Raw genomic sequence first — 19,328 nt, forward strand, 5'->3', positions numbered from 1 at the left:
TCAATTTTATTTTTATCTTGATTTCTGTACTTATTATATGTTTTGTTGTTAGCCGCCCTGAGTCCTTCGGGAGATAGGGCGGGATATAAATCCCATCAATAAATAAATAAAGAGAAGAAATTGCACGGCTGTTCCAACAGCAGCCTCCTTCCTTCCTCCCCCCCCCCCCGCGACATCCCCCCTCCGCTAAGCGGAGGGCGCGCGCGCCTCCTTCCCCCCCTGCGGGGGGCGTGGCCGTGGGGGGCCCCCTCCTCCGAGCCCGCGCGTGCGGAGAGGAGGGAGGGGGGGTTCGCCCCTCCCATTTTATTTAGAGGGCCCTCCGCAAACCCCGCCCCCAGCTCCCCCACCGCCCCCACCCCCCCCCCCGCTCCAGACGCCGCCGCGGCCTGCGCGCGCCAGGCGAGGCCGGCCTCTCCGCGGCTTTTCCTCAGGCGCTGTGAGGGGCGGCGGCGGCGGCGGGGCAAGCTCGGCGCGGACTCGCCCCTCACGCGGGCGGCGGGTTTTTGGCCAGGCCGCGGCGGCCGCCTCTTCCCTCCTCCTCCTCCTCCTCCTCAGCGAGGGCGCCGCCAGCGGCTCCTGCCTCGCCTCAGCCCGGCGGGTGAGGCAAAGCGCGGGGGAAAGGCAGGCGGAGAGCCGCGTCGGCGGCGTCGGCTGGGCGGAGCGACTATTAGGCCCGAGCGGCGAGCATAGCGGCGGCCGTGTGAAGGCAGTTGAGGCCTGACCGCCCGCCCGCCTGCCTGCCTGGTCTGGGCGGCCGCCCGAGCCAGGCAAGATGGCGGCGGTGGAGCTGGAGTGGGTGCCCGAGACGCTCTACAACACCGCCATCTCGGCCGTGGTCGACAGCTACGGCCGGGCGCGCCGGAGGGACATCCGCTCCTTGCCGGAGAACATCCAATTCGACGTCTATTACAAGGTGAGGGGAAGGCCCGGCCCGCCTGCTTCTCCGCCTGGGATGAGACTCGGATGTTGGGGAGGGGGAGGGGGGGGAGAGGACACGCTGGAATTTTGCCCCCCCCTTTTTAGACAAGGGGGGGGAGAAAAGAAAACAGGGAGGGTGACTTACCTCCCACACACACACACGGCCGTTGCCCCCCGCCTCTTTTGCACCCCCAACTTCCCCCAAACCACCACCACCACCACCATCATCATCATCATCGACCCCGGACTTGCAAGCGCCCCCCGATCTGCTGACTTAGCCCCCCCTCCCGTGGCTTTGCACCCCTTTTGGGGAGAATTGCAACCCACCCCCGTGCCTATCTCTTTAGTTTCCCCCACCCCTTTGGTTTGCACCCCCCCTTTGAAGAATGGGTTAGTCTAACAACCCCCCCCCCAGCTTTGGACACCTAGGGAGAATTGCAAACCCTCCCTCCTAAGCTCTTTGGTTTGCCCCATCCCATTTGTTTGCACCCCCCTTTGAAGAATTGGTTAGCCCCCCGCCCCCCAGCTTTGCACACCTTCTAGGGAGAATTGCACACACACACACCTCGTGCCTGTCTCTGGGTTCCCCCCACCCCATTTGTTTGTTTGTCTCCCCCCTATGAAGAATTGGACCCCTCCATCTGACAGCTGGTTGTATGGGCAGCTTTTTTTATTGCATAAAGAAATTTGAAAGATAAGTCCCCTGTTTCCTCCCCCCCCCAAAAAAAATATGGGCCTTGTTTATCCTGCACCCAGTTCTGTCAATTCATGCCAGAATTCTACCAAGAGTCCTTTTTCTTTGAATTCTGGTGTTTCAATGTTCCTGGAAAATGACACTGCTGTAATCCATGCCTTTTGCTTGTCTCTGCACCCTTTTTTTGTGTGTGGAGGAATTGCATCTGGGAGCTGCTCCCATTCACATGTTGTTTTCTAAAGTCACCTTGGGACCTCTCAGCCTTTGGTGGAATTTTGCTTCCTTTCTGGGTTTTTTTGCAATGGGATTGGCCTCTTGGAAATGCCTCTTGTTTTCTGTTCCGAAAAATGATTTGCGTCCATCAGAATAACTGGCTTCATCCCAGCCCATTGCTGCACGATTATTCCCCTTTGCTTTTCAGTTTGCATCCCAGGGATCTCTCTTCTGCCTATATCCCACCCAACTATTTCACTATTGCATCTCAGCTTCCTTGGACATTTTCCCTCCACTCCACTCCAAACCCTCCTCATTTCAACCCTGAGCTACAAATACAAGTAGTCCTCAACTTATAACCATTTGTTTAGTGACTGTTCAAAGTTACAACAGCACTGAAAAAAGTTATCAGACTTTTACGTGATCCCGTGATCAAAATTCAGATGCTTGGCAACTGACTCATATTTATGACAGTTGCAGTGTCCCGGGTTCAAGTGATGCCCTTTTGTGGCTTTCTGACAAGCAAAATCATTTGGGAAGCCAATTTCACTTAACAACCGTGTTACTAACTGAACAACTGCAGTCATTCACTGTGGCAAGAAAGGTTGTAAAATGGGGGCAACCACACTCAGTTAAGACATGTCTCACTTAACAGGAAATTTTGCGTGTACATTGTGGACTACCTGTATTCTACTGTATTGGCTCCTCAAAAGTTTATCCCCACTTCTAAAGTTGGCCAACTTTGATACCCTTTCTCAGTATGTGGCTTCATGATTTTTAAAACTTCCTCCAGAAAACTCCTCTCATTTGATTCTTTATAGTTTATTGGAGAATTTGAGACTTGTGCCTATATGACATCCCAGATTTCCACTCAACTACCCAACTAACTCATTTTTTAAGAGTCATTGCTCAACACATCTGGAGGGCATTGGTGCAGAAAGGTCAATTTAGGAGCTGTGGATACATCCTGTAGCACCCTTACAGGGCTAATTTACAACCTTGCTGCCCATCCCAGCCAGACATGAAATACTGTAATGTCATTGCTTTGGAATCTGTGTTGTTTTTATTATCTTGTGTATTTTTCTTAGAATGCACTATGGTTTGCAATGTATTTTTGAATTGTTCTGGTAAATTTTACCTGTTATAATACAGATAGTCCTCGACTTAACTGCTATTTGTTTAGTGACCAGTCGAAGTTACGACGACGCTGAAAAAAGTCACTTAGGACCTGCTTTCACACTTGTGACCATTGCAGCACTCCTATGGTGACGTGATCAAAATTCAGACACTTGGCAACTGGCATGTGTTTACGAGGGTTGCACTGTCCCGGGGTCATGTGATCACCGTTTGTTACCTTCCCAACCGGCTTCTGACAAGCCAAGTCAGTGGATGAAGCCAGATTCACTTAATGACTGCACGATTCACTTAACAGCTACAGTGATTCATTTAACTGCTGCAAAAAAAAGGATGTAAAATAGGGCAAAAGTCGTGGACGTAAGTCAAGAACTACCTGTAAAGAAGGACTGGTGCTTTTTAAACTTAGGTTTTTGAAGTATGTTCACAGATGGGACTTCATCAGGGTGCTGAGATGGGTGGAATTAATTGGAAACAGTCCTTTAATAGAGAATGTGTGCTTTGGGTGGGGGAGGTTTATACCACATAAAAATAATCATCTGATTGTTTACTGCAGTCCCTGCTTTTTGCTATCTCTGAATATTTTCAGAGCGGGATCAACAGGAAGGCTCCAAGCAAGTTGGGCAATAATCCTTGGTGTTTGTCTAGACTAAAATTCAGTGGCTTTGTTTTTCATATTGGTTACGTAGCAAATCACTTTATTTACATAGACTTTTCCTTTGAAACATAATTCATATTTATGTTCTTGATGGTGGTGGAAACCCTGTTCACCTTCTGTCCATTGGCTCAGTGGGTTAGGCCACTGAGCTTGTCGATCAGATGGTCGGCAGTTTGGCGGGTCGAATCGTGAGTGCCGCGTAGCAGAGTGAGCGCCTGTTACTTGTCTCAGCTTCTGCCAACCTAGCAGTTCGAAAGCACGTAAAAGTGCAAGTAGAAAAATAGGGACCACTACGGTGGGAAGGTAACAGCGTTCCGTGCACCTTTGGCATCTAGTCATGCTGGCCACATGACCACGGAGACGTCCTTGGACAAGTGCTGGCTCTTCGGCTTTGAAACGGAGATGAACACCGGCCCCTAGAGTTGGAAACGACTAGCACGCATGTGCGAGGGAACCTTTACCTTTTTAGAGACAATATGCGGCTTTCGTGTTCAAAAAAATAAGAATATTATTATTATTATTATTATTATTATTATTAATTTTATTTGTGTACCGCCCTTCTCCCGAAGGACTCAGGGCGGTGAACAGGGCAATACATATTAAAAAACAAGATACAAAAATTAAAAACGATTAAACAAATGCCCATGAATAAGTTAAAACACATTAAAATAGATTAAAACAGATTAATAAAACCCAACCCCATCCCATCAGGCCAGGCCAGCTTGTTCGAAAAGGTAGGTTTTGAGATCGCGCCGGAAGGAACGGAGGTCAGGCGCCATCCGGAGCTCGACTGGAAGATGGTTCCATAAATCCGGCGCGCCCACAGATCTTCCCACCTATCTTCCCACCTATCCGTTATTTTCATACACTGGAATGAATGTTTGCATGTTACATCTATCTTAATTTTTCTTCCAGAAAGAAATCTCTCCCATCTTTTTCACTTAGGAGTAACTCTTTAAGGGAGTCCATGAGTTAGTCTCAAGTGCAGGCTATATATCATATGGACAGCAGAATGTTTTAATAATAATTTAGCTAGAACCTCTTGTTGAGGGTTTCTGATTCATTCTTCTCTTCCCTCCACCTGAAAGAGCCCAAAATTTCTGTCGCTAAGTAAAGACATTTGTTAAGTGAATTTTGTCTCATTTATAAAGTGGATCATCAGAGTTGTTAAAATAGTAACATGGTTGTTAACTGGATCTGGCTTCCCCCTTGACATTCCTTCTCCGAAAGCTGCAGAATGTGCTCACATGACCCCAGGACACTGCAACCGTCATAAACATGAGTCAATTGCAAAGTGTCTGAATTTTGAGCACATGACCACAAGGATGCTGCAATAGTCATAAGTGTGAAAAACAGTCATATAGATCACGCTTTTCAGTGCCGCTGTAACTTCAGATGGTCACTAAATGAACTGTTGCAAGTCGAGGACTACCTTAATATGTTTTCTATAATGGATTTTTATCATATAAAACATCTGTCCTAGAAATTAAAATGTTCACGTGATGGGAATGCAGCCTCATTATTTAGAAATGGAAGGATGAACTTTAAGTAAGAGAAATCTGTCTGGGAAGAAAAATGTAAGGTCCCTGCATGCTAACAGAGAGCTATACAGGTGCTAAATCTGATTCCCCACCTGCTCCCCTCCTTACGTTGTCCCTGAATTAAAATTAGAACATTATATAAGGAAAACATTCTTGGAGAGTTGTCATGAAAAAATAAATATAACTCCCACATTTTGACCATGTGCCTGTGTTAAAAGGTGACGGTAGCTTGATAATGCAGCTGCCAAAGAAGTCTTCTCTGCCTTAAAAAAAGTGTTGTGCATTCTTGCTACTTCTCACAGCACATTACTTAGCTTATCAGTATGAGAAAAACAAGCCCTCCAACTTTAGTATGTTTTCATGGGAGTTGTGAATTGCTGACTAAGCAGTTTGCTTTGTGCCTTGTGACATGCAGTAGTTCTGTTTGTGTATGGTGATCAGGCGAGGGGGGCCTCTGGACAGACCACACCAAGATCTGATCCCTCCGCAAAGAATTTACTGGGGGAATCCTTTTGTTCCACGCATCAGATATTAGAATCAGGGGTGCGTCATGCGGAAGCCGTGCCCACCCCATTGCCGGCAATGGCAAAATCGTCCCTATGCGTTGCGTGACATCACATGACGTGAGTTTGACATGTCTGTATTAGATGGATATCTCTCAGTGTTTCTTTCAACATCCAATTCTTTCCGTTTGTGATGTTTAAAGGTCAGATAAATGCTGTGTTTTTTTAAACAGCCAGCAGAGAAGTACAAGAAGTCCTCGACTGATGACCAAAACTGAGCCAAAAAAAAATTGTTAAGTGAGTTTTGCCCCATTTTACGAACCTTTCTTGCCACAGTCATTCAACGAATCATTGTAATTGTTAAGTGAGTTACACAGTTGCTAAGTGAACCTGGCTTTTCCATTGACTTTGCTTCTCAGAAAGTTGCAGAAGGTGATGACTTGACCCCAGGACACTGCAACTATCATAAATATGAGTCAGTTGTTAAGCGTCTTAATTTTGATGACGTGACCATGGGGGATGCTGCAGTAGCCATAAGTCACTTTTTTCACTGCTGTTGAACTTTTGAATGGTCACAAAATGAACTGTTGTTAAGTCGAGGACTGCCTATTCAGGGGTAGGCAACCTTGGTTCTTTTATTACTCATGGACTTCAATTCCCAGAATTCCTGAGCCAGCCATGCTGAGGAGAAAGGGAATAGTTTCCATGCTGGCTCAGGAATTCTGGGAGTTGAAGTCCACGAGTCATAAAAGAGCTAAGGTTGCCTAGCCCCGGCCTATATAAATGATACTCTGAGACAGAGGAATAGTCTATAGCAGACATGTCAAACACAAGGCCCAGGGGGGCCGGATGCGGCCCACAAAGTGGTTTCATGTGGCCCGCGAAGCCATCCTGGAAACTGAGGGAACGGCCCCCGCTGCCTTGGCCCCAGCCCAGGCCGGCCAGGAGCCAATGTACAATTTTGTGGTGGTCATCTATGCTGAAATACATTCAGTCTTAGCTCCACAAGGCCATCTGAAAACAGGGACCAGCCCCTGCCATGTCGGCACTGCCCCCTGGGTGCACGCTGGGGAGGTATCACCCTTTGTGAGGAATGAAGAAATGCACCATCGCCTGGAAGTGGCCAGCACATGGCCCTGCCTACTTTGGGCAGGCTACGGTCTGGGCAGCGTTGCACTTCTCTTCAGATTTGTGCCACCCGGGTCAGCCTCTCAGCGCTGTGAGGAGAACGCCCCGCTGCCTGCCAAAACTGGACAGGCTGGGGGCTGGGTGGCATCGCGCTTCTCTCTGGATTTGCACTGCCTGGCTCAGCCTCTCAGCGCTGTGAGAGAGCGCCCCGCTGCCTGCTGAAACCAGGGAGGCTTTGCGCCGTTTGGCTCAGCCTCTTGGCACTGTGAGGAGATTGCCCCACTGCCTGGCAAAACAGGGCAGGCTGGGGTCTGGGCAGCATTGCGCAGGTAACATCGACTCTCACGCTGCTCATGGCATCCCCTCCCCCAGAGCCCACCAAGCCGGATATGTGAAGTAGGCGAGGGCCACGTGCTGGCCACTTCCAGGCGATGGTGCATTTCTTCATTCCTCATGAAGGATGACACTTCCCCAACTGCGTTTCTTGCCTGTTTTTCTCCCTCCCTCATCTCAAATATTTCCCTACCACTCTGTTCTTAGGAAGGAAGGAAGGAAGGAAGGAAGGAAGGAAGGAAGGAAGGAAGGAAGGAGAGGGAGGGTCTGAGGGAACTCCTGTCTTAGTGCTGCCCTGCTTCCCTTTCACCATCCCCTTGCCCCCTCCTCCTGGCCTATTCTGGGGGGTCTCCCATCCTATTGGTAAGGAATCTTTGGATAGGGAATGGGCCTCCCTCTGACTTTGCCCTCGTCCCCATCATGAGCAACCTGGCTAAGGAGAGCAAGCACAGCAGCTGGGTGCCCCCTTGGGGAAGTGGTGCTGGGCTTAGTGCCACGGGTGCTTGAGGGCTGGGCTGGGCATTTGACCTCCGCACCACCATCCAGCCCCCCCCTCCCGGTATGGCCTGAGAAGAACAGTTAGGCTCCTCCACTGGACCATGCCTTGGCACTTGTCCCAGTCTCATCTCCTTCTGCCAGAGACCCTCAGATCTGTCCCACACCTGCCCAGGGCCCCATAGGCACCCTTGACGCAAACAATGTAGAGCTGGCCATGCCCTCCCAGTAGGCCACATGCACTCCAGCCACGCCCAACCAGTAGGCCATGCCCACCCTGGCCACACCCGCCCAGCCCCCCAAGGGCAACCACAGTGCTGATGCGGCCCTCAATGAAATTGAGTTTGACACCCCTGCTCTATAGCATGGACAATACAGATGAATGCCAATTGGAAATGTAATTTGATTAGAAGTGTCAATGAATTACATATATGAGTCTAATGAATCACTCAAAATGGCAGAAGTCACCCAGTTTCTCCAAGCTCAGCCAACATGGCCTTCAGTCCAGGAGGATGGGGGGGGGGTTTACATTCAAATCATCTGGATGGTTTATGTTGGATAATTCTGTACCAGTTCACAAAAGCTTATGCCATGTAACATGAATGCTTTCTGGTGGGGCTTTGCCAATGTTGACCCCTGGCAACTGCCTGGGTTAGTCTCTGCAATTTTCTTGGCAGGGTTTTTAAAAATATTTTATCCGTGTCGTCTTCTAAGAGAGAGGTCATTTAGCTCAGGGCTTTTCAACCAGTGGTACGGGTACCACCTGTGGTACATGGGCACCTGGCAGGTGGTACACGACCATCCTAGAAAAGTAGCGGGGGAGGGGAATGAGCTGAACTAGTAGCAGCACCGCACAAGCCTGAGCAAGAGATGACTGGAGCTGCAGGGCTGTCAGGGCTCAGTGGAAGCGCCAGGATCAGCGCCAGGATCCAGATGGAGCTCGGCACCGATCCTGGCGCTTCTAAGCCCAGAAGAAGCGCTGATCAGCTGGAATGTTACAGCATCTCTCTACATGGCAGGGGTCCGGAGTACCTCAGGGAACACCTGCTGCCGGCATCAACCTCCCTGCGCCCTGTGCGTTCCCACAGAGAGGGACTCCTCAGGGTGCCACCGGTCAGAGAATGTCGATTGGTGGCCCCCAGGGGGAGATCCTTCTCTGTGGGCGCCCCGGAGCTATGGAATCAGCTACCGGTGGAGCTCCGGATGGCGCCCGATCTTCGCTCCTTTCGCCGCGATCTAAAAACATTTTTATTCGAACAAGCCGGCCTGGCCTGATGGGGGATTGGTGGGGTTTTTATTGCTGTACTTTTGGGGTTTTTATAAATGTATTGTATTAATTGTTTTTTAATGGGCAACTATTTAATCTTCTTTTAATATTTGTAGCTTCGCATTTTATTCTTGTCCTGCTCACCGCCCTGAGTCCTTCGGGAGAAGGGCGGTATAGAAATATTAATAAATTAAATTAAATTAAATTAAATCTCCAGGATCTTGTGATTTACATTCAGATGCTTGGCAACTGATTCATGTTTATGATGGTCACAGTGTCCCAGGGTCATGTGAAGTGACCAAAACCTGCTGGAACCACCCAGCAGATGGGGGGGAAATAAAAACCAACCCCCCCCCACTCCACCCCACCCTGCTGCCAATCCTCAACAGAAATCCTTGGACAGGAGGAAGAGCGCCGCCGGGTGGGCAGGCAGGTGTCTTGCTCGGCTGTGGCTTGGGGGGCACTTTTTTCAGTGCCATTGTAACTTCGAACAGTCACTAAACGAACTGTTGTAAGTCGAGGACTACCTGTACTTCATCGCTGTTTTCCTTTTTTTGGGGGGTCATGTTTTTGACACCTTGCTAGTCGACTGGTGGTACTCGGATGTTGCCATATCCTAAAAGTGATACAGTGGGTGAAAGGGTTGAAAAGCCCTGATTTAGCTGGTTTCATGCCTAAGGTGGGACTAGAAATCGCCCATTTTCTAGCAACTACACCAAAGTGGCTTTTGGTTTATAAAACTACAGGCAGTCCTCAATTTACAACCGTTCATTTAGTGGCCCTTCAAAGTTAATTAGTGGCACTGTAAAAAGCGACTTTACGACTGTTTTTCCTACCTACACTGTTGCTGCCTCCCCATGGTCATGTGATCAAAATTCGGACCCTTGGCAAACTGGCTCATATTTATGAGGGTCACAGTGTCCCAAGGTCATGTGCATCACCCTGTTGCCACTTTCTGACAAGCAAAGCAACAGGAAAGCCAGATTCACTTAACCAGCTGTGTTACTAACTTAACAATTGCAGTGATTCACTTAACGGGAAAGGTCGTAAAATGGGGCAGATACACTTAATAACTGTCTTGCTCGGCAGTGAAAATTTTGGACTCAATTGTGGTCATAAGCCGAGGTCTACCTGATGGGTCACACAACACATTGGACCAAAATGCATTCTGCAAATCTAACCAACTGATTTCATTAAATCAGTCATGGCTGAGTTAACTTTTTAGCTCGTCAGCTAGGATAGCAGCAGTCCAGGATTGTGAGAGGTACGTTTAAATTGTTATTCAGTGGGGAGCTCACTTGCTGATCCCTTTACGTTTTATTTGTTTCATTTCAAAATTAAATTTCAGTATGGTGGAAAGAGGTGGCACAGAGAAATGCCATGAATGCTGCTACTTTTGCAATAATCTTATTATCTATAATAATAATAATAATTATCTATAAACCATAGTTTGCAAAACAAAAAAAATTGTGTGATATGCAAGGCCAAAACCAAACAAACCCCATGCAAACGACTAATGCGCTATGTGAATCAAGCCTTTGTCTGCCCCAGCATTTGTATCCTTAGATTCATTGAACTTATTCTAGAGCCAACTAGATGGAATTGTGTTATCTTTGTTTTTCCAAGAAGCAGGAGGAAAAAAATAATTTCAAAATGTGACTAGGAAGTTGTGAAATAACGCTTGGAAAAATCTGGCAGGATGATAGCGCTGCAGAGGCATTATTTGCAAAAAGGCTACATTAGGAAAAATGAAAAGACAAAATAACCTCTGAGACCATGTCTTCTTCTCAAAAGAACAACATGGAACTGTGATTAAAATGTTTAATCCTGTGGTGGAGCCCGTAGTTTCTTTTCCTGGGAGAGAGCATGAAAGAGCATCACGGAGTTGCTATGCTGTGTAAAATAAATATTGTGTGTGCAGCAGCTTGGTGGGGTTTTTTTTAATTTGGAATATTTATTTACTTTATACTTTTTCTCTCAAAGGGAACAGAGTACGTCATCCAGTTTTTTTTTTAGCAAAGTTGTCTTTCATCAACATGTTGCTCTCATCAAATTCGGTCACAACTCTAATATGATTATCCTACGTCCATGGTGGTGAACGTATGGCACGCGTGCCACAGGTGGCACGCAGAGCCCTCTCTGTGGGCACGGGCACCGTCGCCCCAGTCTTAGGCCTTCAGCTGGGTTTTATAAAACCTTTTTTGCTTTAGGCCTCCACCGCCGTGTGCAAAAAAAAAAAAGTTTGATCAATCAATTTCAACTTCTCGCGGGGGAAAAAAAATCTCGCAAAGTTGGAATTGATTGAACTTTTTAGTCCCACCCAGTCTGCCATTACCACTGCAGCCACGCCTACCCAATGGGTCAGGCCCACCCAATTGGCCACACCCACCCAATGGGTCACGCCCACCCGGCACACGACGATAAATAAGTGGGTTTTGGGTTGCAATTTGGGCACTCGGCCTTTAAAAGGTTCGCCATCACTGTCCTACGTTATCAACTATGGTGGTAAAATAGCATAGCATGGGTAAAATGCAATGTAAAGGGGGTCTGTTGCTTATATGGAAGGGCTAATGCCTGCCTTTTAGTATTTTTTTTTTAATTTGAAGAATTAAAAATAAATTTCTGCGATATCTGGAAGTTGCACGTGAATAAGATGTGTATTTAATTTCTTAAAGATCTTTTTTTATAAATAAGGCAGCAAACATAAAAAATAAAATAAAAAATAAAACATACCTAATGCCCTTCCTGCTCCTTTTTTCACCACAATAACCTCGTGAGGTGAGTTAGGCTGAGGGAGAGAACTACTGGCCCAAAGTTTAGATACATAAAAATTAAATTTGCATTCAGATTCCAGAACAGTAGGTCCTTTTTAACTGCAACCCAGTTTGATTGATATTTTCTCTTTGAGTTAATCCTACTAACATCATTTGCTTCCCTTTAATCTCCAGAACAAATTCGTCTTTTCTGACTGCAACCACAGCTAAGCATAATTAAGCCAGTATTTTTAATCATTGGTTATTAAAGTAATGGCTTAGTTCATACGACATGCTAAGCCAGGAAGCAAGCGGCAATATGGTTTAGTTAGTACAATGTTGGAATGTGACGTAGGCCCCCCCCCCCCCCCCCCGGCTTCAAAACATGATTGTTTTTGCAATGTCTGGATTTCTTTTCTTTTTTTGGTTTGAAACATTTTGCCTGCTTATCCAAACAGCTGCTTCATAACTTTGCTTCCTCTCATCTTTGGCCTCCAGGTCCTGCTTTCCTGTGTCAGTTTGGATCCTGGCCTGCAGAGTTCTATACCCAGTAATATCCCCAAAGCACATCGGTTAAATTGCAGCTCTAATCCAACACCATTCAGAGAGAGGTTATGCATAGGCTGATGATTTTTGAAGGGCAAGATCTAAGAGGCAGAAGCCTTAAAGTGACAACTTGGATTTTAACCTAGAAAGAAATGACATGCTGTGTACAAATAATTATTTTCAGAAAGGAAGAGATGGAATACGTATAAGAGAGTTCAAAAGATACGACGACAACAACAACAATAATAGAGTTGGAAGGGACCTTGGGGGTCTGTCTTCTAGTCCAACCCCCTGTTTAGCCAGGAAACGCTATATCAGGGGTCCCCAACCCCCGGTCCGTGGACCAGTACCAGGCCACGGCATGCCAGCAACTGGGCTGCACAAACAAAGCCCCATCCCCAGGGATTTGGAAAGGGACCTTGGAGGTCATCTAGTCCAAGCCCCTGCTCAGACAGGAAACCCTATACCATTTCAGACAAATGGCTATCCAGTCTCTTCTAAAAAAACTTCCAGTGTTGGAGCATTCACCGCTTCTGGAGGCAGGTTGTTTCATTGATTAATTGTTCTAACTGTCAGGAAATTTCTCCTTAGTTCTAGGTTGCTTCTCTCCTTGATGGGTTTCCATCCTTTCTTGTCCTGCCTTCAGGGGCTTCTAAAGAGCAGTCAGGGTTGATCTCCTCTAGGACCGACCGGTTTGATCGCCTTGCAGTCCAAGGGACTCACAGGAGTCTTCTCCAGCACCGTAGTTCAAAGGCCGCAATTCTTTGGCGCTCAGCCTTTCTTGTGGTCCAAAATCCAATATTAGAATATAGGATAACAGAGTTGGGAGGGACCGTGGAAGTCTTCTAGTCCAACCCACTGCTTAGACAGGAAACCCTATGCCATTTCAGACAAGTGGTTGTCCAGTCTCTTCTTAAACTTTCAGTGTTGGAGCATTCACAGCTTCTGGAGGCAGGTTGTTTCATTGATTAATTGTTCTAACTGTCAGGAAATTTCTCCTTAGTTCTAGGTTGCTTCTCTCCTTGATGAGTTTCCATCCTTTCTTGTCCTGCCTTCAGGGGCTCTGGAGAACAGCTTTGACTCCCTCTTCTTTGGGGCAGCCCCTGAGACACTGGAAGACTGCTATCATGTCCCCCCTCGTCCTTCTCTTCATTAAACTAGACATACCCAATTCCAGCAACCGTTCCTTGTATGTTTTAGCCTCCAGTCCCCTGATCATCTTTGTTGCTCTTCTCTGCGCTCTTTCTAGAGAGTCTCAACATCTTTTTTACATCATTGTGACCAAAACTGGATGCAGGATTCCAAGTGTGGCCTTACCAAGGCCTTGTAAAGTGGGATTAACACTTCACGTGATCTTGATTCTCTCCCTCTGTTAATGCAGCCTAGCACTGTGTTGGCTTTTTTGGCAGCTGCAGCTCACGGCTGGCTCATATTGAAGTGATTGTCCATTGGAGTCTAGACAATGCATGGCTTTCTAGTGTGTTGTGGGAGCTCTCTTAGACCCTGAAACCCCCCATCCATTTATCTAGTGATAAGATGGCTCTAGCTAGGTATGGCCCAAAGCATTGCTTGGCCTGCTTCTGTTTCTGGTAAAATTCCAAGTGTTGATCTGTATACCTGTTTTATCAATTATTCCTGATATGGCTGACCTTTGCTTGGAGGACTCAAGAGACACGTAGCCAACTCTTTTGGAAGTAAGGCCTCGCTGAAATATGACAGGCATTTGGAGAGAAGAATTACAGTAATTACTTAAGCCACGCTCATTGGAAGAAGTGCAGTCAGCTGATTCTTAACTTTTATAAATCAATATTAACCAGCTGATTACCTTTTCAGAACTTTTATTTAGCCAACTTAGATACTTTTCATCCTTGAAATACGGTACTGTGGTTCTCTAAGATTGAGTTCCATGCTAAGCCTTGTTTAGTTTTGGTTTGGCGTAATGGTGTTAATGCAGTTAATGTAACCACTGTGATAGAATCTATGGGTTGTGACTCAGTGCAGAGATATGATAGCATGGGAAGCCCATCATATTTCCCCTGTGAAGGAATTCCATTATCTGGGAACCATCACAGAAAAAAATGCTACCCTTCACCACCATGCTGGAGGACTGATCTGTCATTAGAACACAGGAGGGTATCTTTAATTATTGATCACAGGTTAAGTAATTTCAGATCCTGCACTCATCATAAGCCATTATTGGCAAATTACTTTGGGTTGATGAAGGTATGACACCGATTCAAAACCAAGCCATATTTTGATGTCTGAATGCAGCCACAGGTAGTTTGCATCTTTTACTGCATGTTTAGTTTTTCCCCCCTCCAAATTATGCTTTTTGCATTCTTCAAAGGGACTTCAGTGGGTATTTAAAAAGGGATATTTAAGCCACGAAAATGTTGATCTTTATATGAAGTGAAAAGTGAAAATTAATTGTTTTTATTTAGTGTTTATTATTTTATTGTATTAGTTTTAATGTTTGTAAGCCACACAAAGTTGTCTCTGATGAAGTAAGAGGCACATAAATTTAATAAATAAAGACAAATAAATAAAAACATACTACCTGGAGGATTTGCTTTATATAGATTTAGAGGCATGTATGGTTATTCCATTTTCAGAATGTATGGCAGGGAGGAAAAAACAAATTGCAGGAAACACAATGAAATTAGCAAAGATATGTGCCCACCACCATTTCAATAGCAGTAACAATTCTCAATTCCTTGCAGGAAAGTTCAATTTTTCCAGCCTTTCAAAGTAATGCCAGGGTAGGTTTACCAACCAAACTTATCTCTGATAACTCTCATGTGATGAGCCTTTGAGTCAATTGGAAAAGGAACTGTTACAGGCAGGGTGGTGGCTAATTAACTGCAACTATTCTTGAAGAAAATAGACAAATTTCATTTCAAAATAGATTTAAAGTAAACTCTAGTGTTGAGGTAACTTCGATTAGCCCAGGGGTCTTCAAACTTGGCCCTTTTATGACTTGTGGACTTCAACTCCCAGAATTCCTCAGCCAGGCATGCTGGCTGAGGAATTCTGGGAGTTGAAGTCCACAAGTCATGAAGGGGCCGTAGTTCCCCTATGCTGGCTGAGGAATTCTGGGAGTTGGGAGTCCACAAGTCATGAAGGGGCCGTAGTTCCCCTATGCTGGCTGAGGAATTCTGGGAGTTGAAGTCCACAAGTCATCAAAGGGTCAAGTTTGAAGACCCCTGGATTAGCCTACAAGTGACTTTCGCTAACATATAACAGATAACAGATACAATAACAGTCTTCTGGGTTTATTTTTTTTTCTTTCCCTTTTTGATCTCTTTGGACTGGTGATGATACTCTGAAGTGTGTGAGAAGAGATTGAGAAGTGGGTCAGTGCATTATCTTCAACGGAAATACCTCCGGACTTTCTCTTGTCACCAGTGCTTTGCAGTGACTATATGAAATTACTGAGTGAGGTCACCAGAAGGTTTGGTGCTGTGTATTATTAAGATGTTGGTGTCACTTAAAACAATTTGTGTCATCATTCTCATGTCATGTCATTAACCTCCCTAGATGCCTGCCAGTAGGCACTGACTAACTGCAGGAGTGAGGAGGATACACTGAAATGGAATTTAAGCAAGATAGTATGTGTGTTGTCCATGAGTGCTCTTGAATCCTGGTGTTTCAGGTTGAAACACTCTCACCAGAGGTACTTACTGTAAGTCAGGGGTAGGCAACCCCGGCTCTTTTATGAGTCCATGAGTCATAAAAGAGCCGAGGTTGCCTACCCCTGCTGTAAGTAATAGACAGTTCCACCCATTCCTTGTAGCCTGATTTCCAAGAAGTAGTGCATTAATTGGTAGTCATCAAACTGGACTTCTGTGTAATTTGAAAAGTTTGGTTAATAGAAAATATAGCAATCAGATTGTTGGGTTGTGGGTTTTAAAAAAAACAAAAAACCTTGCCAAAAAAAGAAAATCTTGTCAAATTTAAACATTTGCCCTGACCCCTCGTAGATTTCTCGGATAAATTATGCAATGTTGGCTATCATATTTTAAAGAAATAAATAGCCTAGGTGTGAACTCATGTGGTTGCCCATCTTAGTCAAAACTCTGGACAGCTAGCAAAGCATAAAAACAGAAACATGGGTGAAAACAGTAGAACAAATTTACATCTTGGCCCTAAACTCTGAGAGAAGCACCCGGTTTTTAAGGCCTTCTGAAAGGCCAACAAGCGTTGGGCCTATCCAGACTTTAGTGGCAAAGCCCTTCCACCAAGCAGGCACTGTAACAGACAAAGTATCCCGCCCAGATTCCATAAGATGACACCTTTGGAAAGGACCTAAAGCAGTAATGGCAAACCTTTTAGAGACCGAGTTCCCAAACTGCAACCCAAAACCCAGTTATGTATCGTTGGGTGCCGGGTGGGCGTGGCCCATTGGATGGGCGTGGCCCATTGGGTGGGACTAAAAAGTCCAATCAATCAATTCCGACTTTCCGAGATCTTTTTTTTTCCCTGCGAGAAGTTGAAATTGATTGATTGATTGAAACTTTTTTTTTTTGCACACGGCGGCAAGGTTGACTCAGCCTTCCATCATTCTGAGGCCGGTAAAATGAGGACTCCGATTGTTGGGGGCAAAATGCTGACATTCTAAACTGCCCGGAGATTGCTGTAAACTCAAGGCACTAAGGGGTGGTGTATAGGTAGTCTGGGACCTAAACGTTGAGCCCAGAATTTCTCTTGCTAAGCGAAACATTTTGTTAAGTGAACTTTGCCCCATTTTACCATTTTTCTGGCCGCAGTTGTTAAGTGAATCACTACAGTTCTTAAGTTAGCAGCCTGGTTGCCAGGTGAATATTGGCTTCCCCATTCTTGCTTGCCAGAAGGTCGTAAAAGGTGATCACGTGACCCTGGGAACACTGCAACCGTCATAACAATCAGCCATTTGCCACATGCCTGAATTTTGATCACGCGACTATGGGGATGTTGCAACGGTCGTTAAGCGTGAAAAACGATCATTAGTCTTTTTTTTTTTAACGCCTAACTTTGGACAGTCATTAAATCAACTGTTGTAAGTCAAGGATTACCTATATCAGTTTTCAGTGCTACTGCTATTGCTATTTTTCTTTGCATAATCCCAATAGCTCCTTAAATCCATAAGAAAAAGTATGTTTGGGGCAACTCAAGAATGGGCCTCTCAAATGTCATATTGAGAAAGACACTCCCTGCAAAATACCATGTTTTGAGGTGGTTTTGTGGCTCAGGGATAATAATCTTTGATAGCATGGATCATGGAAATAAGGAGGAATTTCCTGACAGTGAGAACTACTAAGCAGTGGAATAGCTTGCTTCCCAGAGGCATGCTCTTATCACTGGACCTTTTCAAGAAAAAAAACAAACCCAGAACATTTGTCCAAGATGGTATGAGGACTCCTGCTTTGAACAGGGGGTTGAACTAGAACACAGGTCTGCAACCCGCGGCTCCGGAGCTGCATGCGGCTCTTTCAGCCGTCTCCTGCGGCTCCCAGTCCTCTGCCATGTGCAGTCCCCCCCAAAAAAAGTGGGACTAAAAAAGTTCAACCAATCAATTCAAATACGCCGGGTAGGTGCATATCTCGCCTTGGTTCCACTCTTCAGTCAAACCCTGTTCTGTGCATGTGCGCGTGTACGCGCATTCACACACATTTTTTGCAGCTCCCAGTTTTTCCTTTTGTGAGGGAACCAGTTCCAAGTGGCTTTTTCACTGTTTCATGTTGTTGGCCCCTGAACTAGAAGATCTCCAAAGTCCGTTTCAAACCTATGATTTTATGAGTATTGCCAATATGTCATAGTATGAGTTTACGCCGTAGGTCTCTTTTTAAGAGATTCAGAATGTGAAGGCTGTGTTGGTTCAGTGGGATTTGATATAAAAATTGCCGCTATAAATAGTTCTTTATGTTTTGCCTAATTCATGATCTTATTATTTATTTCAAGCGTAATCAAGTTCATAATCTTTTTTTTTTTTTTTTTGAGTTCAGCAATCTTGGTGGGAATTGCCCTACATATAAAATTTAGTACCTGGCCAGTTAAGTGTGCCATCTAAAACAAAAAGGGGCCTGTTTTGGAAAGGATTTTAATAACAAATGAGGTTACTTGATAAATACTTCCGTTATATAATTGCAAAATAATTATTTTTCCGGCTATTTTAAAAAGCCATTAAGATACACGGAAAACCATCAGATTGCCAGAGGTGTGTAATATTTGTAACGTGCATTATACATATTCGAATGGTATTAAAGTGATTAATAATAATGGCATATTTATTGACCTGGTTTTGGGCCTACATTGATCTGCGGTTTGTTGAACAAGTTAGCATAGCACGGTCAACGTAGGACACTGAGCTATGAATTGGGCAGACAACCTTTTTTCATTTACTGTATTTCATACTTGTAGGCAGCAGTGATGCCACCAGGATGGCAAACCTGATATTTCTGTTTGCTCTCCCTAACCTCCGGTGCCATTTTTAGGATATTTTGCGATCTGAGGGCAAAAAGGTGGATGAAAAGTTTAAAGCTGAAAATGTACCTATTTTGGCTGTAAGCGAAATAGCCGTATTTTCATTTAGTTCAGTATGCTGCTAACTCAGCTACGGAGGACAGTTTACTAACAGAATAACAAAATTGGAAGTGATCTTGAAGGTCTTCTGGTCCCGTGGTGGCGAACCTATGGCACGTGTGCCACAGGTGGCACGCTGAGCCCTCTCTATGGGCACGTACACCGTTGCCCTAGTCCTGGGCCTTCAGCTGGGTTTTATAAAACCTTTTCGGTTTAGGCCTCCGCCGCCGTGTGCAAAAAAAAAAAAGGTTCAATCAATCAATTTCAACTTCTCACGGGGGAAAAAAAGATCTTGCAAAGTTGGAATTGATTTTTTGAACTTTTTAGTCCCACCCAGTCTGCCGTTACCACTGCAGCCACGCCCACCCAATGGGCCACGCCTACCCGGTACCCGACGATACATAAGTGGGTTTTGGGTTGCAGTTTGGGCACTCGGTCTCTAAAAGGTTCGCCATCGCTGTAATCTAGTCCAAACCCCTGCTCAAGCAGAAGACCGTACACCATTCCAGACAAGTGGTTGTCCAGTCTCTTCTTAGAAGCCTCCAATGTTGGAGCGCCCACAACTTCTGAACGGAAGCATTTTCACT

At 45.6% G+C, this 19,328-nt stretch overlaps 1 protein-coding gene across 2 annotated transcripts in view; it reads left to right on the plus strand.

The window, feature by feature from the left end:
- The first annotated feature begins 541 nt into the window (after positions 1-541).
- The window catches only part of LOC308679496 (amyloid protein-binding protein 2), an 86,864-nt gene continuing 68,077 nt past the window's right edge, over positions 542-19,328 (plus strand). For both annotated transcript variants that reach the window (XR_014028785.1, XM_081346696.1), the window contains exon 1: positions 542-913. Coding sequence is in view for 1 of the 2 variants with exons in the window: in XM_081346696.1 (XP_081202822.1) it covers positions 773-913 (141 nt within the window). In the remaining variant the exon portion in view is untranslated. The remainder of the gene's footprint in view (positions 914-19,328) is intronic.

This window comes from Vipera berus (genome assembly GCF_964194415.1).
Source record: "Vipera berus genome assembly, chromosome: 1".
Classification (NCBI taxonomy): Eukaryota; Metazoa; Chordata; class Lepidosauria; order Squamata; family Viperidae; genus Vipera; species Vipera berus.